This window comes from Pleurodeles waltl, chromosome 6 (genome assembly GCF_031143425.1).
Source record: "Pleurodeles waltl isolate 20211129_DDA chromosome 6, aPleWal1.hap1.20221129, whole genome shotgun sequence".
Classification (NCBI taxonomy): domain Eukaryota; kingdom Metazoa; phylum Chordata; class Amphibia; order Caudata; family Salamandridae; genus Pleurodeles; species Pleurodeles waltl.
The window spans coordinates 1,221,613,408-1,221,640,261 of record NC_090445.1 but is presented as its reverse complement, the minus strand read 5'-3'; the positions used below and the strand labels follow the sequence as shown (position 1 = coordinate 1,221,640,261).

The 26,854-nt window shown below is 44.8% G+C and overlaps 1 protein-coding gene across 2 annotated transcripts in view; it reads right to left on the bottom strand.

Moving 5' to 3' along the window:
* Positions 1-26,854, bottom strand: part of ZSWIM8 (zinc finger SWIM-type containing 8) — a 2,332,791-nt gene that overhangs the window by 1,479,182 nt on the left and 826,755 nt on the right. For both annotated transcript variants that reach the window (XM_069240531.1, XM_069240532.1), the window contains exon 14: positions 1,819-1,917. In XM_069240531.1, the coding sequence (XP_069096632.1) occupies positions 1,819-1,917 (99 nt within the window). The remainder of the gene's footprint in view (positions 1-1,818; positions 1,918-26,854) is intronic.

Here is a 26,854-nt window from a genome sequence, read left to right as displayed (position 1 = left end):
CTGCAGGATATGCCGAGACGGAGGATGAGAGATGGGAGCCTCACGAGAAGACTTCCTCCACCATTGGCGTCCGACCACGCCCCTTTCAACAGTTATCTGATGACGAGACTTGTTTTTATGTGAGTGCTTTCTTAGGCACAGCAGCACGTTCTAGTGGTCAAATACTTTCTTAACTACGTTTTTTCTATTTGATCTAATATGTTGTGTATATTTACTAATGATTTGTTTTATGTTATTGCAACATGGCTTACTGTGTTGTTGCATGTGGCCACGCTACAATATGTTTGGAAATGCGGAAGAGGTGCTGTATGCACTTGTTTGTTCTTAGTGTGTTTAATGTTGACTGAAAGTCATCTAACCATCTGGCATTTAACTCTTTAAAGACTGATTACTTTCTTTCATCCTTCCTGCCTCACTTAATTTAAAGTTTTACTTCTCATCCATCTCACAGGAGCCCCTTCCCCCCTCTATTAGCCAAGTCCCTGGTTTTCACCAAAGACTTCATTAAAAAAAACTTAATCCCCACAGCAACAAAATTTGCAAATCTGGTATTTACCAACTATGACTGGTAGGGAAGATCAAATGTTCATTTCTGAGACGACTTCTCAGCGATCCATGAGAAAATCATATGTAAATTCCCTTGTGGCAGGCATCTATGGCTCTTGCTTCTTCCTAATCTCCGCAAACCCTCTAAAGGCTATTCTTTATTTCTCCGCCCACATGGTAGCCAGAAAGTGACAACAAACTCGACACCTTGAAACACTACTGACAGTCATTCAAGGCGCACCTTCAAAATTGAATGCATTACCCACCCCACCATCAAATTTCAAAAAAGCAAACCATTTCTTCTCTTTATGTGATGTCCTTTATATCAACAGTAGAACCAATCAGAAACAATCAGAAACCCAGACTTTCTACCTAAGAAATCCAAAACATCCACCCATTCTTCTTCGTTTAAAGCTGCTAAAATGCTGAATCCTACACTAATACAAATCCATGCTGGTGCAGGGCCTGCTCTCCTTCAGACCGTTTCTGAAAGCATAGCTCTGCTAACAGTCCTTCTATTCAGTCATGTTGACCCACTGAGGTCCATATCATGTGCTTGTCCAAATAGCAGAGGCATCATAATTTCAAAATTCCAGTCTACTGCTAGCGTTCCTTGCAATTTAAACTCTTTAATTTATCAACCACCCTCAAGCATAACTTTTGCCATTTTATTGCTCTTTTGTAAAGCACTCAAATGCTTATGTGTAAGACAATGCCATAAACAAAACAAACAAGCAAACAAACATAAATAAATAAATGAATAAATAAATAAATGGTTTCAGCTGCTCATCAGCCAAGAGTTGAAATGGCACATGGGAGAACACCACATTCCCTAATAGCATCATTATAAGTAACTTTGGGAAAATGTTATGATGCATTTGTAAGGTTTTGCTTTTCCTTAAATTTGTGAATTGGGAAGTTTGTGCAGCAAATACAGCATTTATATTCCTGCTCTACATTCACACAAACAGGTCAAGTAATTTGGAATTCTTACACATGAACTTGTTTGGGTAACAAAGACAAATCTTGATTACAATTCTTGTTCACCAGAGCTAAAAGATCTTGAACCAGTTTTCAAACAATTAAATTATTGCAAAGAGAAAGTCATGGTAAAAACTCCACTAATGAACTTAGCGTAAAGTATTAAGGTAGTGACAGAAAGATTAATACTTTACCAACTAGAAATAAAATACAACAAAAATTTAACATTTGAGATATTGGCAGTTTGGGGATGAGAAAAGAAGGAAAACAACTATCAACAACCATTTTTACCTAAAGCAGCAACAGCAGCATCAAAACCGAGTTCTTCATCCCCTGGCATCTCATTATTCCGATTACGACTTGGAGGCCTGGAACCAGTCGGGGAGACAACTAAAAAGGGGAGTATAATATTAGAGCAAAAATCAACTGGTTTGGTAACAGAACTAAATTTGCCAAAGCATACACACATACATGTGTGTACACATACACTTTTTTATGTGTATGCATACATACATATAGGAATTCATAAATTTGGTGAAGCATCTTTAAACAGTATATGCAAATGTTCAGAAAATGTTAATACACTTAACTCTACAGTCCAACGCACTGTTTTTGAGTTTATGCTGAAACAATGTTCCAAATGAAAACTTGTAGAATTTACTTAGAGTAGCAAAATGCATATAACACGGCTTCAAACTCTTCCTCTTTAAATTCAGTCCTATTTCATCTGAACCACTGCATCATTAATGACACAGTTCATATATTGTCAGATGCATAATCAGTCTTGAAGGCAATAAATACCTATCTGTAACTCTTCACGGCACAATATTGTTATTTATGGTTATTGTTTCACTCTACATTATAAACAGTGTTCAGCATCCTCTATGGCATTTTTGTGAATGGATAGAAAAGTTAGCACAACTATCGACTGACAGAGAAAGATTTTCAGACTTGCAAACTTTCTAGACTTTCACGAGTGTGCAGCTGAGGCACATCTTCAAGTCTTAGTAGCACCTTGTTCCAAAAACGTCCTACAAAGCAACAGAGCTGTCCTTCATTGCCCTATACCAAAGAGATAGTCCCTTCACTGACCTACACCAAGCCTCTGAACAAAACTGTATGAGGAAATCTTTCCAAACCACGTTACTCCTAAATCATAGAGCCAGTACAAATAGCATACTAAGTTATCTGTTAGGAGGATATGGACTTATTTAACATATTTCTCTAAAAAGCTAGGTGCCCGTGTGCTTCACATACTCACACATGTTGTGGAAAAATGTCCTGTTGCAAACGATTAGCAAACATTAAAGCAAATGTGAAAACAGCTGTCATTTATTAATGGACCCAAGAGACATGTAATGTTAATACTATATTAGATGATGAGATTAGAATACTGGCTGCCCAATGAAAAACCATGCCTTGTGGTTAAGGACGACGTAAGGTGAAAAATAAGGCAAGGGGAAGTGAAAAATAGATAGCGGACATAGGAGGGAGGAAAAACAATGTGATCCTAGTAACTTGAAGGTTAAGACTCCAAGTAAAGTTTAGAGAGCTAAGGTTAATTTTTTTAAAGATGGAACAAGGTCTTCTTGACATCTCATCTCCAATGGAATGGTGTCCATTGAGCTGTTCCAGAAAAGGGCTGAGTAGCAGCATGTGTTTTTGATTTTTTTTATTCCAGTTAAGCAAGTCTTTGTTCCTTCATTTAATTTAATTTCTATTGATTTTTAGAGAAGAAATTAAATATTCTGATTGAGGGTGCCGACTGATGGGAGTATTATGCATACCAATTTGAAATTGATTCTACCTTCTAGTCTAGCCTAATCGAGTTCCCTCAGAAATCGAGTTCTCCCATTTCCTCATTTCTTATAGTAGTTTTTCAGCTAAGTATAGTATTTCAAAATATGGAGTCAAACTGTTACGTTATTTAAATTTATATAGCACAAAACAAAACACAAAGAAGAGGGTTTATCGATCTATAGTGCATTAACAGGAATGAGGGATGTGGAGGAATCAGAAGAGACAGGTTTTGAGAAGATTTTTGAATAGTGTTAAGTCAGGGCAGAACCGTATATGTACCTGTAGTCTCTACAAATGGTGGGTCGCTAGGTATGAGAATGATCTTCTCCCATATCTGGCCATACGTATGCGGCGAGGGAGTAGCAGGCATTGCCCAATGAATCTTAGGCTGCGCACGGATAGATAGTACTGGAGCTCGTTTTGTAGCTGGAGGGGCTGTTACCTGATAAAAACTTGTGCACTAGGCAGAGGAGTTTGAAGAGGGCACACTTTTTTATTTGTAGCCAATGCAGAGATCTGAGTGTAGCCTTGGAGGGGGCTGCAGAGTGGAAGTTTGCATTCAAGGAGAGCAGCAGTCGCCTGCACCACCTGAAGTTTAGCTAGGAGAGCTTAATTTGCTGCTACCATGAGGGCATTGCTGTAGTCTAGTTGGCTTACAATGAGTGCTTGAGTAAGGGATGTGCTGATCTGGAGGGGCAGCCATGGAAAAGTCTTTTGAAGTAGGCGCATGATCCCAAAACAGGTACCAGGTGGAGTTGCTGCTCTTTTAAAAAAAGGTTGTCATTTATCAGGAAACCCAAGCTTTTTACTACCTTTTTGGGGATGGGAGCCATCCTCATTTCTGGGGCCACCTATCCTCTGACCATGTGGTATGGGCCTTATCGAAAACCGGGTCTCCATCTTACGACTGTTTAGTTGTAAGCAGCTGGACGACATCCAGAGAGCAATTTTTTCCATGCAGTCACTAAAATCTGATCTTGGTAGATTCAGGATATGGTCCTATGAAATAATTGTGTGTCATCCGTGAAGGATATAACTTCAAACCTGCAGGATCCACTTGAGCAAGATATTAAAGAGAGGTGGACTCAAAGATGATCCCTGCGGCACCCCCTTGTCAAGGGCCACGGTATGGGATTTGAAGGACTCCAGATGCATGGTCAGCCGTAGGTTACTTTAGGGTAGGTCTGACCTGGTCTGTGTTCCATTTAGCAGGAAGAGTTTCAGTGCTCAGAGATTGTTCATACAGCCATGTAATATTGTGGAAAAATGCTAGGGCAAGGGTTGCCATGATGTGGGGAAGAGAGGTGCTCTGGTGCACCTGATTTGATCTTATTCATCAAGGCAAAGCCTTGCTCGGAAGTGACGGGATCACATTTTTCCAACCAGGTCTGATGGTTAGTAACTGAGGTGGCAAGTGAGGAATGTTCTACCTGTGTGTGGCCAACTAAGAGAGTGCGCTAGGTTTTAAAAAATCTTTCCTCAATATGGTCAGTAAAGTTGTCGCTTAGAGACTGGGATGCCGGGATGGGAGAGGTGCAAGCAGTGTGTTCAGCAAATTCATTTAGAATCATATATAATTCCTTAGTTGAGTTTCCTGCACTGTTAATTCTATCCACTATGTGGGTTTTCCTGATTGCCTAATGTTTTTGTGGTAGGTACCAAATGCTGCTTTATAGGCCAGTTTGTTGGGAGGGAATTATGTGATTCTCCATTTTCTGCAGGCTTCTTTTTCTGTTTTGAGAGACTCTGAATACCAAGAAGAGAGGGCTTTATTAGGTTTTGAACGACTAAGGTTGGCAGGAGCAATGGTATCTAAGGCCCGATTGAAGGAGCTCTGGAATCAGATTGATATCTGAGTGTAATGTGGAGGGAAGGGTGGAATAACATGACGTGAAAGTTAGACATTATACCTTCCTCCATGGTCTCATCATTTTAGGTGCTGCTGTCTTATGGCCTAACGATTATCCAGTAAGGAGCTGGAGGTTTATGGAAAAGTGGTCTGCCTGGACTATTGATATAGGAGAATCTACCTGTAGATTTGGTGAATTGGTAACAATAATGTCCAATGTATGACCTGCTATAAGAGTGTGCCCTGAAACCTTTTGATACAGTCCCAATCATTCAAATTCTGTAAGCAGACATACTATTTCTGGTTCTGAGTCCAGATTTGCATGGTAATTAAAGTCCCAAATGAGCATGAAGTTGTCAGATACCAGTACGGGGGTACCAGACATTCAATCAGTTTATTACTGAAATTTTGTTTTTGACCTGGAGGAGGGTAAATTATAGAACCCTTCCAGACCACATTCATATGTATGTCCAGTTTGAAATCAAAGAGCTCAGCCCAGTCGGCAAGCAGTGAGCCCAATAAAGTGATTTTGGCAGGACTGCGAGAAGCAATGGTAACACCCACACCATTATGATGAGTGTATAGATTGGGGGTGTTGGGAGAGTGCAATACGGATACATCGAAGCGCTACGGGGTGAAGCCAGGTTTGGCTAATAGAGCAGATATCAGGTTTATCGGTAATAAGGGGATCCCATGGCTGAACAGCATGTTTGGGAATGGAACATGCACTGCAATAAAGCCCACAAAGCTGAAATTGGTTTGTTGTGAGGCTCTGAGGTGGTTCTACTGCTAAGCTCTGGAGGGAAGATACTGTTGAGTGCTATGCCTGACACAAATTATCACTATGTAATTGGTAGATCAACTGGGGGTTGGGAGAGAGCACGAGAAGTTTCAGGATCTGCATATGAGAAGGCCATCCTGTTCCAAAGGCACAATTATTTTGCAATACAAACTAGAGGTGAGAGAAAGGATGAGCTCATCCCTAATACCTTTTAGGTTTGATCTGGTATATTGTATGAGAGGCATTTGCTTTCCTTTTTCAAAAAAAGGAGCAGGGTTCCTAATGGCTGGCGGAGTTCGGGCACAGATGGGCGCAGACAGGCTATGCCTCCGAACCAGGAAGCCTCTTTTGTAGCCCAAGAGCTTCAGAAGACTAGACAGCCGGCGGGAATATAAAATGAGGGGGTTCGTAGTAGTCTTTCTAGGCCACCTAATGTAATGCTAGTTGTGCTGGCTCCCTCTGCTCAAGTGGCGTTAATGGTCAGGGAACCTGGGGTGGCCCATAGCAGAATAGAATGACTTTGTGCTGTGAAAAAAACTGCCAATAATTCATTAAATACATAAAATAAAGTAAATTTCTTAAAACCGTATTTTTAAAATTAATTACAACACAGTAGGAGCAATCAAGTTAGAGGAAAAAAGGAACAACCTGTTACATGCTGCACGTCCGCATCAAGACTCAACTAACGAGCGCGCTATCACCACTTCTGTGCAGCAGACGTAATGGTTACGTCCTGCGGCTCAGTGCTCGTGTGCCCAGGACGTAACCATTATGTCCTGGGCACAGAGCCCAGAGGGAGCGCTAGCGCTCCCTCTGTGGGGTTCCCCCCCCACCCCCCCCCAAGGCAGGGATGGAAGGGGAAGACCTTCCCATTCCACCCCGACCCCCCCACCCCCCCTGTGACATCAGCGTGCGAGCGCGTGCTGTTTGTCACACGGCCTCCTCTCATCGCTCGCTGGAAGCTGAGGACGAGAAATGCAAAAGCATTTCTCTTCCGATCACGTGGAGGAGGCCGAGAGACTTCAAAGGGAAGGAAAGTTATTTCCTTCCCTTTGAAGTCTCCCTCAGCGTTATGGCAGCCGGATTGCAAGCAATCCAGCTGTCAAAACGCCCACTAGACACCAGGGATGTTTTTTTTTTTTTTTTAAATGAAACTGGCATGAGGGAGCGACCCCTTGGGAAGGGTCGCTCCCAGGGGGGGCATTTTTTTTAAAGGCCTTTTCGGTCCCCCTGGGGGCAGATCGGCCTATAATTAGGCCAATCTGCCCCCAGGGGGGGCAGAAACCTCTAGGCACCAGGGAGTATTTTTTTGTTTTGTTTTTCTTCTGTTTTATATTTTTGAGGTGGGGAGCGACCCCTTAGGCATAGGTGGATTTTAGGGCAGAAACAACTAGGCACCGGGGATCTTTTTTTTTTTTTTGCGCCAATGTCACGCAGGGGGAGCGACCCCGTAGGCAAGGGTCGCTCCCCGGTGGGGGGGGGGGCTAAATTTATTTTAGGCCACTTCTGCCCTCCCCCTCCCCCCCCCCTCCCCGGGGCCGGCTGATCTAGAGGCCAAAATCCACAGGTAGGCACCGAAATGAGAGGAAAAAGTGTTTTTTGGTCAAATTTTGAGGTTTGCAAAGGATTCTGGGTAACAGAACCTGGTCAGATCCCCACAAGTCACCCCATCGTGGATTCCCCTACGTGTCTAGTTTTCAAAAATGCGCTGGTTTGCTAGGTTTTCCCAGGTGCCGGCTGAGCTACAGGCCAAAATCCACAGGTAGGCACTTTGTAAAAAAACACCTCTGTTTTCTGTGAAAAAATATGATGTGTACACGTTGTGTTTTGGGCCATTTCCTTTCGTGGGTGCTAGGCCTACCCACACAAGTGAGGTACCATTTTTATCGGGAGACTTGGGGGAACGCTGGGTGGAAGGAAATTTGTGGCTCCTCTCAGATTCCAGAACTTTCTGTCACCGAAATGAGAGGAAAAAGTGTTTTTTTGTGTCAAATTTTGAGGTTTGCAAAGGATTCTGGGTAACAGAACCTGGTCAGATCCCCACAAGTCACCCCATCGTGGATTCCCCTAGGTGTCTAGTTTTCAAAAATGCGCTGGTTTGCTAGGTTTCCCCAGGTGCCGGCTGATCTAGAGGCCAAAATCCACAGGTAGACACTTTGCAAAAAACACCTCTGTTTTCTGTGAAAAATATAAGATGTGTCCACGTTGTGTTTTGGGCCATTTCCTTTTGTGGGCGCTAGGCCTACCCACACAAGTGAGGTACCATTTTTATCGGGAGACTTGGGGGAACGCTGGGTGGAAGGAAATTTGTGGCTCCTCTCAGATTCCAGAACTTTCTGTCACCGAAATGAGAGGAAAAAGTGTTTTTTTGTGTCAAATTTTGAGGTTTGACAAGGATTCTGGGTAACAGAACCTGGTCAGATCCCCACAAGTCACCCCATCGTGGATTCCCCTAGGTGTCTAGTTTTCAAAAATGTGCTGGATTGCTAGGTTTCCCCAGGTGCCGGCTGATCTAGAGGCTAAAATCCACAGGTAGACACTTTGCAAAAAACACCTCTGTTTTCTGTGAAAAAATGTGATGTGTCCACGTTGTGTTTTGAGCCATTTCCTTTCGTGGGCACTAGGCCTACCCACACAAGTGAGGTACCATTTTTATCGGGAGACTTGGGGGAACACAGAATAGCAAAACAAGTGTTATTGCCCCTTGTCTTTCTCTACATTTTTTCCTTCCAAATGTAAGGCAGTGTGTAAAAAAGACGTCTATTTGAGAAATGCCCTGTAATTCACATGCTAGTATGGGCACCCCGGAATTCAGAGATGTGCAAATAACCACTGCTTCTCAACACCTTATCTTGTGGCCATTTTGGAAATACAAAGGTTTTCTTGATACCTATTTCACTTTTTATATTTCAGAAAATGAATTGCTGTATACCCAGTATAGAATAAAAACCCATTCCAAGGTGCAGCTCATTTATTGGCTCTGGGTACCTAGAGTTCTTGATGAACCTACAAGCCCTACATATCCCCGTAACCAGAAGAGTCCAGCTGACGTAACAGTATATTGTTTTCAAAAATCTGACATCACAGGAAAAAGTTACAGAGTAAAACGTGGAGAAAAATGGCTTGTAGGATCTACACAAATGACCCCTTGCTGAATTCAGAATTTTGTCTAGTTTTCAAAAATGTTTAGCTTTCTGGGATCCAGCATTGGTTTCTCACCCATTTTGGTCACTAACTGGAAGGAGGCTGAAAGCACAAACAATAGTAAAAATGGGGTATGTCCCAGTAAAATGTCAAAATTGTATTGAAAAATTGGGTTTTCCAATTCAAGTCTGCCTGTTCCTGAAAGCTGGGAAGATGGTGATCTTGCCACCGCAAACCCTTTGTTGGTGCCATTTTCAGGGAAAAAAACACGAGCTGCCTTCTGCAGCCCCCTTTTCCCATTTTTTTGAAAAAAACAAAATGTTCACTGTATTTTGGCTAATTTCTTGGTCTCCTTCAGGGGAACCCACAAAGTCTGGGTACCTCTAGAATCCCTAGGATGTTGGAAAAAAAGGACGCAAATTTGGCATGGGTAGCTTATGTGAACAAAAAGTTATGAGGGCCTAACCGCGAACTGCCCCAAATAGCCAAAAAAAGGCTCGGCACAGGAGGGGGAAAAGGCCTGGCAGCGAAGGGGATAAATAGCGGTTGCAGTAGTCTTTCTGAGCCATCTAATGTGCTAGTTGTGCTGGTTACCCCTGCTCAAGCGGTGGCAAACCAGGAAGACCAATTAGGAGCAAAAGCAAGCAAGTTAATGCGGTTAGTGAAACTGGAGTGGAGCAATTGCAGAATAAAGTGACTTTGTGCTGTGCAAAAAAAAAATGCCAATAATTCAATTCCTAAAACACATAAAATACAATAAATTCCTTAAAACAGTATTCTTAAAAGTACTTAAAACACTAGGAGTGATCAAGGTAGAGGAAAAGAGGAGATGCCTGTTAAGTGCTGGAAATTGAATTACAAACTCCCACTAAACTGGCAGTACTCTAACTGATGTGGGAAATAACCAGGAATTTTGTTTTGGGCAATATTTTAGAGTTTTAGTGTGAGTAAAGCAGCACTTGAAGCCTTTATCAATGCTCATTCTGTGAGGCCACTGGTAGGATGAGGGTGAATTTAAAAACAGGTGATTTTACTTCACTGGACAGTGGTTGGCCAAAACCAACTATTTGTAGTTCTGCTAGCCAATCCTTGTTGAATTTCGATTCCAGTCGCAGCCAAAGAATACATTCTGTCTTTTCAAGACCAACTGAGAATGTTGCCAGACATTCAATTAAGCAGAATCATGGGTTTCTAAACATGGCTTGTAAGTGCAAATATCTTGCAGCATTGTTGCTTTTTAGTTAGATTTCCATGTCATCAACATACTAGTGAATTGTAATGCTTCAAATAGCAGCTAAACTACAATGGTGAAAGTAAATACTTCAGGTACTCTGAGAGTGATTAGGATTTAATCAGAAGGGGAATGATCCCATGCTGACCAACTCTCTGTCAGGACCAGAGGCGAGGATTATGCTCTACTTTCTTCACTTTTATTAACAGTAGCTATGTTAAACTATATCATAACTTTATTCCTCATGAACTGCTTTGAAAAAGACAAGCATCAGTCCAGCTAGTCAGGACCCAGGGTCTCTCTTCCTTGTACCTTGTCGACTCCGCTGCCTCCTCTTTCTTCCCTGCTCCAGCAGATTGAGATAAGTGCCTCTGGCCTTTGTGCCACTTTTCATTGTCATCTGGTGTGCTTACAGTGACTCTTTAACTATTAACAGTTTTTTTTTCTGCATCGGGATTGTGTGAACGTTTAGACGTTCCTTCGCACCGCCCCCCCCCCCTTACACCCCCAAACCGACCCAGGCTGGTATTTTTTCCAGTGTATCTGCCATTAAACTTGACAACTGAGATCTTGTGGGCGAGTGATGTCCCAGGGCATTAGACCTCCTAAATGGCTCTGTGGTCTGCTATAATGCTTTGGGAGAGCCTCAATAATTTACTTGCCCACCTTGATGGGGAAGAATGAAGATGCATACCTGGAGGAGGAGTCTGTGCCTACCTCCCCATTGATGATAACTTCTGTGATGTTATTGATGCCTCCATTCACAAAGTAGTCTCACAATCGGTGGAGCCCCTAAAGCAGAGACTTATGCAGATGGCAGAGAGATGTTTCAGACCAATCCTTCCGAGGGAAGACCCTTCTGGACCTCGATCCCTTTACCTATGGGTGAAGTCCGATCAGCAACCGCGGAGACCTAGCTCAAGCGGGACCATGATCCGGATATCGATCTGGACGCTTTTGCTCAGCTAAAAAGGGCATTTATTGACCATACATAACTCTTAAGGTCTGAAACCCTGGCTGTTCCAGTGCCTGGCCCCTCAGGCAAACACCCTGCCGACGCAATTGCTCTCCTTCCTTCTCCAGCCTTCCTTGAAGGGGAGAAGTCCACAACTGACTCAGATGCCAAAAATGACCCGGATAAGCTCTGGTGCCCTTCTACTTCCCCAAAAACGGCAGTTGATGATCCTGCACTGGAGAATAATACCCACGACAAAGTTTCTAACATGTTAGACCCGGAAGATCGAATACACACTCACTCAGCACAATGGTCTCAGTGGAAAAAGTCACAACTTACGTGGCTGGGAGGCTTCCGAAACCCCTTGACAAAAACATACGTAGCTGCCTACAGGCGAAGTGCCCCAGTCCGTCCCTGGATGGCAAAGTGGCACTAACACCTGAAATCGATGCCTATATGGTACCTTGCTGGCAAAATATATTAGGGACCCAAGGAAAGGGATAGACCAATTCTGGTGGTCCAGTCAGGATAAGCCCCTCAATATCTCTGGGCTGCTTACTAAAATCCTTGACATGGCAGAAAACGTCAAGGTGTTTGGCTCCCTTATCTCCCTGGAAATGCTATCAGGGCGGGCCCAGTGGGCCGTTATCTTTTAAGGTAATGACAAACGATTAATCTATATCCAGAGGCCCAGGCCCTTGCTCGCCAAAATAGACTCGAAGTTGCGTGATGTGGCCACCTCAGAGGCTGGCCCGTTCGCACAAGGGGGACTTTTCGGCAGCTGGTTTATATGGGAACTGGGCAAGTTTGTGGCCACCTTTATTTCGCTCTACAAGGTCCAAGCCTCCTTCAAGAGAATTTTTACAACCTGGGTTTTGCCCAGGGCAGGTTGAGGCAGGAGGCTCTTGACCGGCTGACCCAGCCCCCGCCAGAGGTTATGTGCAAAAAGGGGACACTGGCCGGACCCTGCCAGATTTGGCAGCTTCTGCCACACTAGAGGCTTCCCCGCCATTGCAGCAACCAAGGTTCCACTCAAGGTGAGTGTACACCCATTTTCCTAAGAAAGACTGGGGGGCCAGGCTGGTGAGCTTTGCACACCACTGCGGAGCAGTCACTTTGGACTCCTGGGTAATTGAAATGATTCAGGGATTCCGAATCAACTTTTAAGACTCATCCTCACAACAGGTTCCACCCTTCCCACTTTCTTTCTCTGAATAAGGGGCCAAATTGGTAGACCTGCTCTCCAAAGGGGTTATTGCGCTGATGCTCTCCACCCCTCTAGCTTCCTCAGCTGCCTCTTGTTAGTGGCGAAGAGGGGCAATGCCCTATCACCATTCTAACAGAATTCAACGAGTAGCTGGTTTTCCGTCACTTCAAAATGAAGGGTATCCACCTCTTTAGGGACCTTCTGCGACCCAACCACTGGATGGCATGCCTGGACATCAGTATGCGTATCTTACCATCCCCATCTACCCACCACATCATCGCTTTCTACAGTTCCAGTGGCGTCTTCATCCCTTAGAGTTCAAGACCCTTCCCTTCGGTTTCTGCCGCTCCTTGGCGTTTCTCCAGGTTCATGAAACCGGTGGTGAAACACATCAGGGCCAGGGGCATGAACCTTATTGTATATCTGGACAACATCAACCTGATGGATCAATGCCCAAGGACCCTCTTGGAGCACTTACAGAAACCTATTGATCTCCTGGAATAGCTGGGCTTAATCATCAACGAAGCAAAGCCAGTACTGTCCCCCACACAATCCATCGTATTCCTGGGGTTCATGTTGGGCTCGTTCGAGCCACCTTGAGTCTTCCTTTGTGGGAGATCACCAACAAATAAGAGAGGTACCCTTCGCACCAATTAAGGGACAGGGATGATATGTCTATACAAATAAATAAGAAAGGCCCACTTTCATTATTGGCAGTAAGTTTTCAACATTCTGAATGGTTTAAGGTGACTTATGGTATAGGAAATAATACTAATGGGGAAAATTAAATAACATTTTTGCAGAATAAGAATTAGTGAAAATTACAAGAAACAACTGATACATGGTCACTGCATCACAACAATAAGTAAGTTGAAATACATATTGAAGGAATTAAAGAAACTAGCGTGTGGACTATACTGATTATGTTTGCAAAGTTGTAGCAAAATGAGGGCCTCTGACCAATAAGAAGAAATATTGTTTATTAAATAACAACTAAAACAGTTTTTTCTTAAAAAATAAACTCTATGGGGAAGTAAATGAATGTGCAACTGAAATGAATTCAAATGGGTATATTGATCTATTTAGAATGGGTTTTGAGAAAGCAAGGTGAATATAATAGTATTCTGGCACACATCAGTGGCTGAAGCAAAGTATGATGTTTAAAAAAAAAAATCTGAAAGATTTTTTAATAGAATTTTTTGACAGAATTTTGAAATTGTGATTATGAAGTCACCAATTCATAGGGAAGAAAATTGTAGACAAGGTCTTTAGTGATGTATGGTGAATAAAAGTACAGCCATTGTTAATGCTTGGGTATTTTTTTTAATGAGATTGTAAATATTGTTTTTGTATTTTTTCAGTGATTCCATTCCATTTAAAAAAACAAACAGTTTTTTAAATACACTATCTTTAAAATTTGTCCTGAAGAAAGTGGGGAGAACCATCTAAAAGACCACCGAAACATTGCGTCAACACTGTAGATACTATATGAAAGAAAAGGTTTTTATTGTTGTATAAGTATTTATTGTATTGTTTAAAAATTTTTTTTAAATCTTAAATAAAAAATGTATAATAATAAAAGAAAGAAAAATTATAAATAAAACGAGGATGGAAAAGGGTATTTCTGTTTGGTAAGGTTTACATATGGCTGTACGGTGATCATTACATACTTTATTCCTACAATATTTGATTTGTGTGCCAGCAGTATAACAGTGTTCTATATTGTGAAGTCCATAACAGGACTTTTTACAGAGATCACCACGATCAGACACAAGTTGCGGACAACGGCCTTATTATTGCTCTTCTTTTGCTCCCGATATCGGGAGCTGAAACTTGGTGGCGGCCTCGTCGGCCTACCTGCGCGGTGCCCATTTGGCAGTTGTGTCGGACCGCGGGCACCAGAGTGGGTTGGGGATTCCTATTGGGTTGGGAGCCGGTCCCTCCGGCCCGCCTCCCCTGTGCCTGGGCAAATTTGGACTACTTGCTGCCGCCCGGGCGTTGCGGAGGGTGTTCGTCCCTCACCCCTCTTTTTTTCCCCTCATCGAGTGGTGGGGCGGATTGGCGCGCTGTGACCCAATGCCTTGGATCTGACTGGGACCCGGCTGCGGATAGTTGCCGGGTCCCGTTCGGCGGCGGGTCTCGAGCCGCTCGGCTCTGTGGTGGAGGCGGGTTGCCGCTTTGGGGTGCTGAGTTTGATTATATACAGCTGCGTTTGACTGTGTGGTGCCGGGCGCAGAGTTAACCTTGGGACCCGTCACCCTGCCTCTTCTCCATGCCTGGATAGGATGTAAATGAAGTGCAGGAGTGAGTGCCTGCGTGGTGTTTTGATCCTTGGTGGGCCTCTCTTCCCTGTGACTACTACTGGTGTGGTGCGGCGCATTCTGCTGGACGCTGGTTTGGCTGACGGAGCTGAGGATGGGAAAGGCTGGCCATAAGCAGCCTAAGCTCACTTTTGAGGGGGGTAAAAATAAGGGTGGCGTGGCTGGCCACCCAGTGGAGGATCTGCTGCCAGAGGAGGGGTATTCAGCTTCCTCTGTGAAGGCTATGTTCTTAGACCTCAAACATAGCCTAGCTGGCAATGATGCTAAGCTTGACCATTTGACCGAGCAAATGGATCGTTTTAAGGAACAGGTGGATGGACATGATGCCCGTTTTGAGCAGCTGGAATCTCGCACTTTGGATTTGGAGGATGGTCGCTGCGGAGATGGAGAACAATTGCTGCGCATGGAACGAGTGCTTGAGGTGATCTGCAGTAAGAACGAGGACTTGGAGGCCCTGTCGCGCCGTAAAAAGATTTGCATTCTCAGCCTCCCTGAGTCGACAGCTATGGGGCATATGGAGGACTATGTTGAAACAATGCTGGCTGAGCTATTCCCTGGTGAGCTCTCCCGGATGTCGGTGGTGGAGAGGGCCCACAGATCTCTAGGATCTCGTCCACCGCTGGGCACGCCGGTGCGCCCGATTATTGTACACTTGCTGAACTATCGAGATAGGGACACTATACTTAGACTGGCCAAAGAGCGGAGACCTGTGATCTATAATAACACTGAACTGAGCATCTGTCCTGACTATACTCCTGGGGTGCAAGCTGCCCGCAAGTCTGAGTCAGACCGATGCTAAATACTCCCTCATTTATCCAGCTAAACTGCGAGTGCAGCATAAGGGCAAGTTGCATTTCTTTACTGATCTGAAATTGGCTTCTAAGTTTGCTAAATCTGTCCCTAAAAAGGCACCGTTGGGGAGCCCGAGAGATACTGGCGGAGAGAGAGATGCCCTAAGTGATAATGACTAAATCTATTCTATAGTTTGGGGCCCTGGAGGCATTGCTTGAGTCCTTATAGCTGGCAAATCTGTTATTGTTACACTTGTTCATGTTGGCTGCTCTACTATACACCCTGTATTGTGAGTCCCCTCGCCCCTCCATCCCGCTCGGGATGGTGGTTTGGATGGCCTGGCTCACGCCCACTGGATGAGTCCTTTCATATTGTTTATTATTACTTTTTGGGATGTATATTTGGGGATGGGAGGGATTGTAGCTCTGACCCATTTGGGGGGGGGGGGTCAGCGTGGGTGGTGGTTGCGAATGTTCTGCTTCTGGCTCGCTTCCTCTATCCTTCTACCTCTCCTTCTGCTCCTCTCTATGCATGCTGCCGAAGCCTTAACTGTGATGGTATGGGAGGATGTGAGCTCCGATTGGATATTGAAATGGCACGGAAAAGTGCGACGCCTGTTCGCTGCCTTACTTGGAATGTGCGCGGACTGATTTATGGGCGCAGATGAGACTGCTGTCTGCCTATATGCAGTGCCATTTGATTGACATTTGCATGCTGCAGGAGAATCACCTGGTGTAGGCCACCAAAAACAGGATAAAAGCTTGCTGGATTCAAGAGTGTCATGTATTCGCGATATGCTAGAGGTGTGGCGATTTGGATTCGGAAAGGGCTACAATGGCGCACCGAAAAGGTACGTGTGGACCCTAATGGCCGTTACATTATGTGGCACACTGCTGGATAGACCTTGTAGACTAGTATCGATTTACGGCCCTAATACTGATGACCCTGAGTTATTCGGGGAAGTGTGGTGGTTGCTTGGGTCACTGGGTAATGGGCCCTTGCAGTGGGGGGGGGGGGGACTTCAATGTGATATTGGATCCTGTGGCGGATCGCGACAGTCTGGCTCGGTGGCAGCATGTGGCAGCTGCCAAGGTCCTATCGCTTGTGATGGCAGAGGGTGCTTTGGTATATTTATGGAGGGCAATCAGGGGTCAGTGACCTTGGCTGGAACTGTGTGGGAGGCTTTTAAGCTGGTGATTCGTGGTATCTGCCTCTCTAAACAGCATGGAGTGTTGAAGATGTTGAGGTGGGATCTGGCAGATATGGAGGCCAAACTTGTTGATATGGAGAGACGCTTAGTCGCGGACTGGCCCGGGGACCTTTTGGCTGCCCTGAGAAGCACAAGGACACAGTATGAGGAGGCGGTCCTGCGTGAGTTCTTCTTCCTGGCGAGGCACGCCACGTCAAGGAGATATGGCAAGGGGGAGAGGTCTGGCCGTACACTAGCAAATATGCTCTGTAAGCCGTGGGCAAGTAATTATATTGTAGAGCTGTTGGATTCGACCAGTGAGCGTTACACCGGAGATCAGAAGCGTCCTCACTGACTTTTATGCGGACTTGTATGCTGAACCTCCTGGGTTGGACTCTGCGACGGCCAATGATTACTTTACAGCCTGTTGTGGTTTGAGGATTCTCATTGGTCATATCTAGATTACCCTTTTTCGGTGGACGATGTGATCCAGGCTATTCGTAGTCTGTCGGGTGACAAAGCACTTGGGCTAGATGGCCTAACTCTGTCCTTTTATAGGGAATATGCTGATATTCTTGCGCAGCACCACCTGGAGGTTTATGCGGGAGCACTTGAGGCCGGTGTTCTCCCTGCCTCATTGCGAGAGGCTCTTATTGTGACTATTTTAAAGCCGGGAAGGACCTGAGGAGTTGCGATTCATACCGGCCACTTTCCTTAATCAATATAGATAAAAAGATCCTTGCGAAGATGATAGCTGCTCGTTCACAGCCTTTGCTTCCGAGTCTGGTGCTGCTGGATCAATCTTCGTACATACTTTGCGGTATCTAGTACTATCGACCCTGATGACCGTGCAGCTGCGGTGTTTCTAGATGCCACCAAGGCCTTTGACGCCGTGGCGTGGTCGTACATGTTTGCTCTGCTGGTTTGAGTGGGACTGAGTGTCAGGTTTATTCAACTGATCCGCTTGTTGTATTCGCGACCTTCTGCTCGGTTGTGCGTAAACAGGACTATCTCTGACCCCTTTTTGATTGCTAGGGGCACTTGTCAGGGCCGCCCACTTTCTCCGTTGCTTTTTGCAATAGCGATGGAGCCGCTGGCGGCTCGCTTGAGACAACACCACAACCATAGAGGACTGGCATTTCTACAGCGTCTAATATTAATTTCCATGTATGCGGATGATATTACTTTATATGTCCCTGATCCATAGCGTCACCTCGATGCCCTGCTAGATGAAATAGTGTGCTTTGGACGGTTTTCTGGGATTACCATCAACTGGTCCAAGTTGGTGGTGCTGCCTCTCTCTGAGGCTACAGAGCATTTCCCCTCTGAATATCCTATTGGCTGGGCTGATGGCCTGGTGCGTCATTTAGGTGTCTGGCTGAGCAGGGACGCAGCGACGCTTTGGTCAGCAAATTACGGCAAAGCTATTATGTGACTGGAGGACAAGGTAGAGATGTGCGCTTGCTGCCGCTTTCCCTGACGGGGCGCATTGCGATAGCGAAGATGGTCATTCTGCCGAAACTTTTGTATCTGTTTGTCAATCTACCTCTTGTCCTTACCGTGAGTTTTCTGCAGCGACTGAGGTCCGCCCTGCTAAAACTGGCATGGGCTGTGGACAGCCCAGAATTTCGTGGGAAAAACTGACACTTCCATTTGAGATAGGAGATTTAGCTGCTCCGGATTTAGAGCTCTATTATCAATGTGCGCAGGTACATTTTGCGCTTTTCTGGCTGCACCCCACAAGATACCTGCCACATTTGGCACCTGAAAGTGACGCTGTGTGGCCTGATAGATTACCACGGGTGCTCGGGAGCCCGTTTAGATCTAGACCGCGTGGGGTTGACACTGTGACTTGTACGGCAAGGGCTTGGACTGCGCTGTTGTAGCGTGCCAATGTGCGTGAGCATTTTGCACCTGCGATACTGGTATTGGATGTTGCGGACACGCAGTTGTTGGGGATGCCCGAGTGTGTGAGTTTCTTCGGGAGTCTAGCTTAACCACCTTAGGCTCTTGGTTTTCTGATGGGTTGTTTATGTCCTCGGAGGCGGCGCTTAGAGATGGGCGAGATACTGCGTTGCACCGACTACATGTACTTAGCATTGGCGCAATGCTCTGTGTGCGCTTCCTTTGTTTCCCTGTGATGCCGCCTGTGTGCCGAGCGCTGGAACTCGTGTATCAAACGCAATCATCGCGCAGGCTTATTACCAAGCTTTATGCTTGTATGCAGAGCGAGACGCCTGAGACGGAGATCAAAGCTAAGGTGCACTGGGAGGTGGACATCGGCAAGACCATTCCTGATGAAGTGTGGCGAAAATGCTGCGCACATATGAGAGAGTTGTCCCCTAACTACAGACTGCGCCTTATTCATTTTAAGTTCCTACATCGTTTATATTATACACCCTGTAGATTGCGAAGTATGGGTCTGCGTGCTGATGCGTGCTGTGCTAGATGTAAGGCCCAGGATGCAGACTTTCTGCACCTTGCATTGAGTTGTGTTGCTCTGCGCGAACACTGGACAGAGGTGCTGCGGATGATTGAGGCGATGATTCATCTTGAACTGCTACATACCCCCAAACTTGCCCTTTTGGGTTACGTGGAGGAGATCTTCTCCGCTCACAGGAGACTAGTGGGACTGCTTGCTGCTGCTGGCTAAGCGCAGGGTCGCGATGTGCTGGGGGCATAGCCGTGCTCCCCGTTGTCGTGAGTGGCTGCAAGATGCTTCGTTCTGTCAAGAACAACTAATGTTATACTGGGAGCTGAAGCCTGAGGGATCCCGGCAGAGAGACATATGGGCCCCCCTGCGCTCATTCTTGGAGTGTCGGGAATTTGGCACCATCTGACGGCTAGGTGATTCTCATTGAGAACACAAATTGCTATGCTTTCCTTCCATGCTATCCCTCACAGCCTGCAGTTATACTGGTGACCTGATGGCTGCATCTTTTTTCTGTGCTTTCCTCTTTCGCTTCCATCTTTACTCCCCTCCCTTTTCTCAGTCTTCTTTCTTCTCTTGAACTTTCTGAACTTAGCCTTCTGTTGTTGTAATGTTTTCTCATTCCTCACAGTGCCCATCAGGAGTTTCAGAGTACCGGAACGTTGTTCTGTACTGCGTGAAGCCCTGACTCCTTTTATTGATGTACTGTACGATGATATATGCCTTTGTTACTTCTTACGCTTTAATCAGTACACAAGATGTAAGTGCTGGCCTCTCAGATGTGGTACAATGGATGTGTTATTATAAATGCTTAATAATTAAAAAAAAAATACAAATAAAATGCTGGACCAAAGCAAAGGAAAAATGATGTGTCCTCCTGAAAATGGACAACATAGCAGTGGTCTGCTGCATCAATCACCTGGGAGTAACAAGATCCAAAACCCTTGTGGATCTGGCCAGAGGTTTTTGGGACTACTGCCTCCAGAACCACATCTCGTTGAAGGCAGAGCATTTCCACGGGAAAGCCAATCAAACAGAGGACTGGCAGTCCCGGGTACCTGGAGGATGTGAGCCTTTAGAAACTAGATCAGGCAGTCTTCTAAGCTCTTCTGACGAAGTGGGCTCTGTTCACTGTGGATCTCTTTGTGTCTAGCCTGGACCATCAACTGATCAGGTACTTCAGCTGGAGACCAGACCTCAACACAGTGACAACAGAATTTTCTACAGAACTGGCAAGTAGAAGCAGGGTACGCATTTCCCCATTTGCAATGATCCTCCCAGGTTTGGTGTAAACAAGCGGACTTGGTGCTTGTGACCCCAAAATGGGGATCTCAAGTGTAGTATTCAGTTCTGATGTAACTTTCTTAGGATTCTCCAATCAGTCTACCCCTGTTTGCAGGTCTCCTTCAGAATCCTGAGGTGAATCCTCACTGGCTGGTACTGGGCATTCTCAGACTGGTGACCATCCGGCAGTAGAACATACTCTAATCCGTAAGTGTTTCAGGGGCATTTGATTATCCCTCCCTCCAGAAACCAGATATCCCCCCTTTGGAACGTTAACAATGTATTAAACCTCTTTTTCTCTTGGTATCTCTCCAGGAAAGAAATATCAGCCAAACCGGCTACATTATTATGCCTAGTATCCAGTAGAGTATTCACCCCAATGGGGTTACTTAACATATTTTGAAACAAACAAAATATAATTCCTGTGTTGTTTACAATCCTTCATTTGCAGCTTCCGCCAAGTTATATGCGGTTGTAGTATTAGGGCTTACAAGGTGATGGCGGAAGACAACAGTCCCAATGGAAAGTGTCAACTCCTGATTGTCAATAGGAAACCTCAAAAGGAAGTCTTTTTCCCCACCATCGCTAGATGGGCCACGTAAGAGGCTGGCTTCGACGTTTGGTGCTCATTTTGCCAGAGCTGCTATGGCCTCGACTGAAGGACACTCTCAATCTCTTCGGACTTTACCTTTAAAAGGTTTTACTTTAAGCCTGTCCCAAGCACTGCGTCATTGGTGGTGGATAAGCTTTAAAACACCATAGTCCTAGCCCTGACATGTGTTTCATTCTCATTAGAGCTCTTCAGCTTTGTCCAGACACAAGGGAGCACCCAGTATAAGTCAAAACAAGGCCCTTTGAGGGTTAGTGACGCATAAATTATGCAAAAAACAAGAGAGAACTCTGGTTGGCTTTTGTCATTTTACAGCTCGGCGAGGATGACACTGTCAATCAATCCTGTGCTTAAAAATTTTGCTGTACAAATGGCAAAATACTTTGTCCCTCTCTAGCTCAGCGTGGATAGCACTGTGTTGATCCTATGCTGAAAAACTTTGCTAGATAAATAGACATTTGAACAGAGAAAATCTAGAGTGTCGCTGGTGTTGCAGGGTGCTCCTTACTGGAGCTGCTCTCCACCTAAATTTGGGAACTGCCCTGAGTTCCTTTTGTTTTTTACACAATTTATGTGTCACTATAATCCTGAAAGGGCCTTGTTTTGACTTATACTGGGTGCTCCCTTGTGTCTGGGCAAAGCTAAACCCTCTGAAGAGCTCTAATTAGAGCGAAAACATGTCAGGTGTTGCTTTACTCATTCCAGGTTTGCTTGGATGGTATTTGACCAGTTCAAAGCTGTAATACTGTGCCTGGAGTGCTACATGGCTTTTGTCAATTTACAGCTCAGTGAGGATGACACTGTGTCAATCCTATGCTTAAAGATTTTGCTGTACAAACAGCAAAATACTTTATACCTATCTAGATTGGCGCAGATAGCACTGTGCTGATCCTGTGCTTAAAAACTTTGCTAGATAAACAGACATTTGAGGTGAGCAAATCTTGAGTGTCCCTGGTCTTGCAGAGTGCTTCTTACTGGAGCTGCTCTCCACCTAAATTTGGGAACCAGAGTTCTCTCTTGTTTTTTGCATAATTTATGCTTTAGTCTAACCCTGAAAGGTCCTTGTTTTGACTTATACTGGGTGCTCTTCTTTGTCTGGACAAAGCTAAACCTCTCTGAAGAGCTCTAAGGAGAGTGCAACATGTGTCATGGGGTTGCTTTGCTAATTCCAGGTTGGCTTGGATGGTATTTGACCAGTCCAAAGCTGTAATACTGTCCCTAGAGTGGTAAATGGATTCTGTCATTTTACAGCTCGGGAGGATGACACTGAGTCAATCTTATGCCTAAAGATTTTGCTGTACAAATGGCAAAAGACTATCTCTATATCTAGCTTGGCGCGGATAGCACTGTGATGATCCGTTGCTTGAAAACTTTGCTAGATAAACAGACAGTTGAGGTGAGCAAATCTAGAGTGTCGCTGGTGTTGCAGAGTGCTCCTTACTGGAGCTGCTCTCCACCTAAATTTGGTAACTACCCAGAGTTCTCTCTTGTTTTTTGCATAGTTTATGCATCACTAACCCTGAAAGGACCTTGTTCTGATATATATATATATATATATATATATATATATATATATATATATATATATACACACACACACACACACAAATTAAAAATATGCTGCTAAATTACATAAATTCAAGTAACATTATAGCATCATGAACACAGCTTACCATGAAAATATGCTCACCTCATTGAAACAAATGGCCCAGCACTGCTTGTCCTACTGCTGAATCACTGCAGTGAGCTGAGTCCAAGCAGTAGTGTTGCCTGAAGGAATGGACAGTCTTCCATGCTCCATACCCAAAGATATGCCTGCGAAAAGAGCAGCTGAGGTTGACACTGCCCTTGTGGAATGTGCCTTAGGTTTCCTGGTCAGTGCTCTGCCAGCTTTGGAATGACAGAACTGAATAGAATGTAAAATCCATCTTGCAATCATTGGTTTTCTTACAGGAGCTCCCTTAGCTCCTTGACTGTATGAAACAAACAGTTGATCCGTTTCACGAAACTGTTTCGTGCAATGGAGGTAAAATTTAAGACATCTTTTAATGCCCAGTGAATGCAGAGTTCTTTTTGCTGGTGTAGTTGAGTTTGGAAAGAATGCTCTTAGGATGATAGCCTTGTTGATATGGAACTGAGAAGGAACTTTCGGGATGTAAATTGGATTTGTTTCAAGGAGTACAAAGTCTGATGTGACATGCAGGAATGCTTGTTGAATTTTTAAGGCTTGTATGTCACTGACTCCCCTGGTAGAGGTAAGAGACAGAAAAGTAGCGACCTTCCAGGTGAGATATTTCAACTCAGCTTTATGTATCGATTCAAATGGAGATTTCATTAGCTGAGCGAGAACAATGTTGAGATTCCATTCTGGAGGCGGAGGTCTTACAAGAAGGAAAATGCCCAAAAATCCTCTCATGAACTGTTTGATGAGTCTGACAGAGCATAGAGAAGTCTTGCCAGCACTGCGTCATTATCTTGAGATCGCCACTAGGTGGACTTTCACAGATGCACATACTAGTCCGGACTTGGCAAGGGAGAGGAGATAAGGTATGGTTTGCTTAGGTGAAGCATGGAAAGGTTGTAGATTGTTTCTGTTGGCACCAAGCACAAAATCTTTTCAACTTCAGTTTATAAGTCCTGTTAGTACTTTCGACTTTGGCTCTAGAGAGTATCTCTCTACATTCTTGGCTGATATTCAGGTCTCTGAATTCAAAGAACTCAGGAGCCAAGCTTGTAACTGAGGAGAGGCTGGTTCTGGATGGAATATCTGTCCCTGGTTCCTCTACAGTAGTGTTTGCTTCTTGGACAGCTTGGTCACAGATAAGAGGATCAGCTCTGAGAACCAGTGTTGTCTGGGCCTCCTTGGAGCTATTAAGATGAGCTGAATGTTCCATCTTCATTTTCCTGAGAACTCTGGGAATCAACGGCAAAGGAGGAAAAGCGTATGGAAAGATCCCAGATCATTGCATCGAAAGGACATTCCCCCACGATCCCAGGAGAGGGAATCGACTGGCGTAAAACTGCCATTTGGCATTCTCTGTTGACGTGAAGAGATCTAGAGCTGTTAGACCCCAGCAGGAGAAGATCTTGTTCACTTCCTGCTGTTCCAGTTCCCAATCATGACAACTGTCTTCTGTCCTGCTAAGAGTGTCTGCGATGGCATCGTTGACGCCAGCCACGTTCTGTCCTGAGAGATATGTTGTTCAATGTTAACCAGTCCCAGAGAAGTTAAGCCTTCTGCGAATGAGATAGGGTCCTTGTTCCTCCTTGTTTGTTTATAAAGTACATGCTGGTCATGTTGTCTGTGCAAAAATTTGCGGAGGAAAGACCTTTAGTGTTAGGAAGATGGCCTTTAGTTCCAGGAGATTGGTGTGCATCGATTTTGGCTTCTCTGGCCAATTTCCCTGGATGCACGTCCTGTAAATGATCTCCCCAGCCCTCGAGGTAAGCGTGCCTAGTAATAACGAAGTCCGGAACCATGACTAGGAATGTCAAAGCCTGAGAAACGTGGTAGATGCAGGTCCACCACTGCAATGCCTCTATCATGCTTGGTGTAACACTGATTAAGTCATCAAAGGACCCTTGAGACTGAATCCACTGGAGCTGGAGTTCCTCTTGCAGGGGTCTAATTTTTAGTCTTGCTAGAGGCACCAGGTTTATTGATGAAAAAATCATACCCAGCAGTGTTTTCAAGAGCCTCGCAGAAACGGACTTTCTTTGGGAAATATTCAGAGCCTTGGTGGTTAACTTTATCTGTCGATCCTTTGATAGATAAGCCTTGTTTTTTATTGTATCGACCTTTGCTCCTAAGAATATCATCTTGTGTGATGGGATAAGTGATGATTTTTTGTGATTGACTGATAGCCCCAGATTTCAAAATACCATTAAACAGGCATTGGTGGTGAGAGACGGCTGCTGAGATGTTGGTGCTTTGAGCAGCCAATTGTCCAGATAGTGGAAGACCTAGAAACTCTGTTTGCCAAGCTGCGCCACCAGTGGTGCAAAGCATTTCGTAATGATTTGGGGGGGCTGACGTCAATCCGAAAGGCAGAACCTTGAACTCATAATGGGTACTGGCTATGGTGAAACAGAGATACTTGCGATGCTTGGGATGAATCAGGAGGTGAAAGTAGGCATCCTGAAGATCCAGAGATGTCATGTAGTCTCCACTGTTATCATTCGGAAGGATTGTTAGTGCAGAAACCTGAAATCCTAAATTGGCCTTCATTCCCCAGACTTTTTTCTCACCAGGAAGAAACTGGAGTAAAAACCTAGGCCTCTTTGATGAGTAGGAACCTTCTCTATTGTTCCTTTTAAAAGCATCAGAGCAACCTCTTGCTTCAATAAGTGAAGATGAGGTGGATGCACTCTTTTTGGATCATGATTTGGGGGTTTCTGCATAAACTCCAAGGTGTGACCGGAAGATACTATGTTCAAAACCCATTTGTCTGATGTCATTTTCCTCCATTGATGTAAGCAATAGGAGATGTTTTCGCCAACTTGGTTGTGCTGGAGGGAAGAAACTAAAGCCGGTACCTCATATAAATCATTGTTTGTGGCCTGTCTAGCACCCTCAGAAGGGCTGTTTCTGTCTGCCTCCTTGTCTGGTATATGCTGCTGGAGAAGGGTGATGATAGGTCTGGTGGTACGTAGACCTGAACTATTAAGGAGGCTGCTGTTGTCTCTGATATCCACCTTTGCCCCCTTGACTCCTCAAAAGGGCACTTTTCTGTATTGCAGAGAACCAAGAGACTTAGCAGTGTCAGTGTCTGTCTTGATCGCAAGTAAAAAATCATCGATGTGCTTGCCAAATAAACTCTCTCCATCATAGGCCATATCTAAAATTCCAGACTGCACCCTTGGTCTAAACTAAGTGGACTTTAACCATCCCTGGCAGAATAAAACGGCTGCTCCATCAAGCTGCCTAAAATCCGCAAATACAATGTCTATTTCACAATCGATTATTCTTCCTGCAGTATCTTTTTTGTCTCCAACTGCTTGTCTTCAGGGATAAGATCAGGGTAGGTGTTCATATCCAACCACATTTCTCGGTCATATCGACCTAAAGTTGCCAAAGCATTAGCTGCCCGGACAGTAACAGCTGATGTAAGGGAGAATCTCTTCCCAAAGTTATCTAAACGTCTCCCTTCTTTGTCAGGTGGAGTTGAGATTGGGGTGGAGGGATTCTTGGAGCACCTTTTTGCAGCTTGTGCAACTACTGAGTTAGGTTTTGGATGCCCTATTAAGCATGCTGGATAGTTCTCTGTAGCTTTATATTTTTTATCTAGACAAGGTGGTACTTGAGGCACTGTTGCTGAATTTTTCTTATTTTTTTGTCCCTCATTCCATATGTAATCAATTATAGGAATGGATCTAACTGATTTTCTGGCTTGTTCAGTAAATTATGCAGCAAACAATCCGTTTGTGACACAGATGTTGGTAAGTGAAAATGAGTGGCAGCCCTGTCCATGAGATTGTGAAACCCCTTGATGTCCTCAGATGGAGAATCTGATGGATGAAGGGGAGGTGGAGATGGTGGTGTTGTTAAATAATCATCCCACTCATCTTGGCCATGCCAATGGATAATAACCTCTCCCTCCTCTCTGCCATCTTCAGAGGATGTATTGTCCTCTCTAGGAGGGACAGCTATCCCAGACTTGGGTGTTAGCCTAGGAATTGTGGGAGGCGGCGGAGGTTTCTAGGGGTAGCTGGAGTTGGAAGCAATGGTTGTGT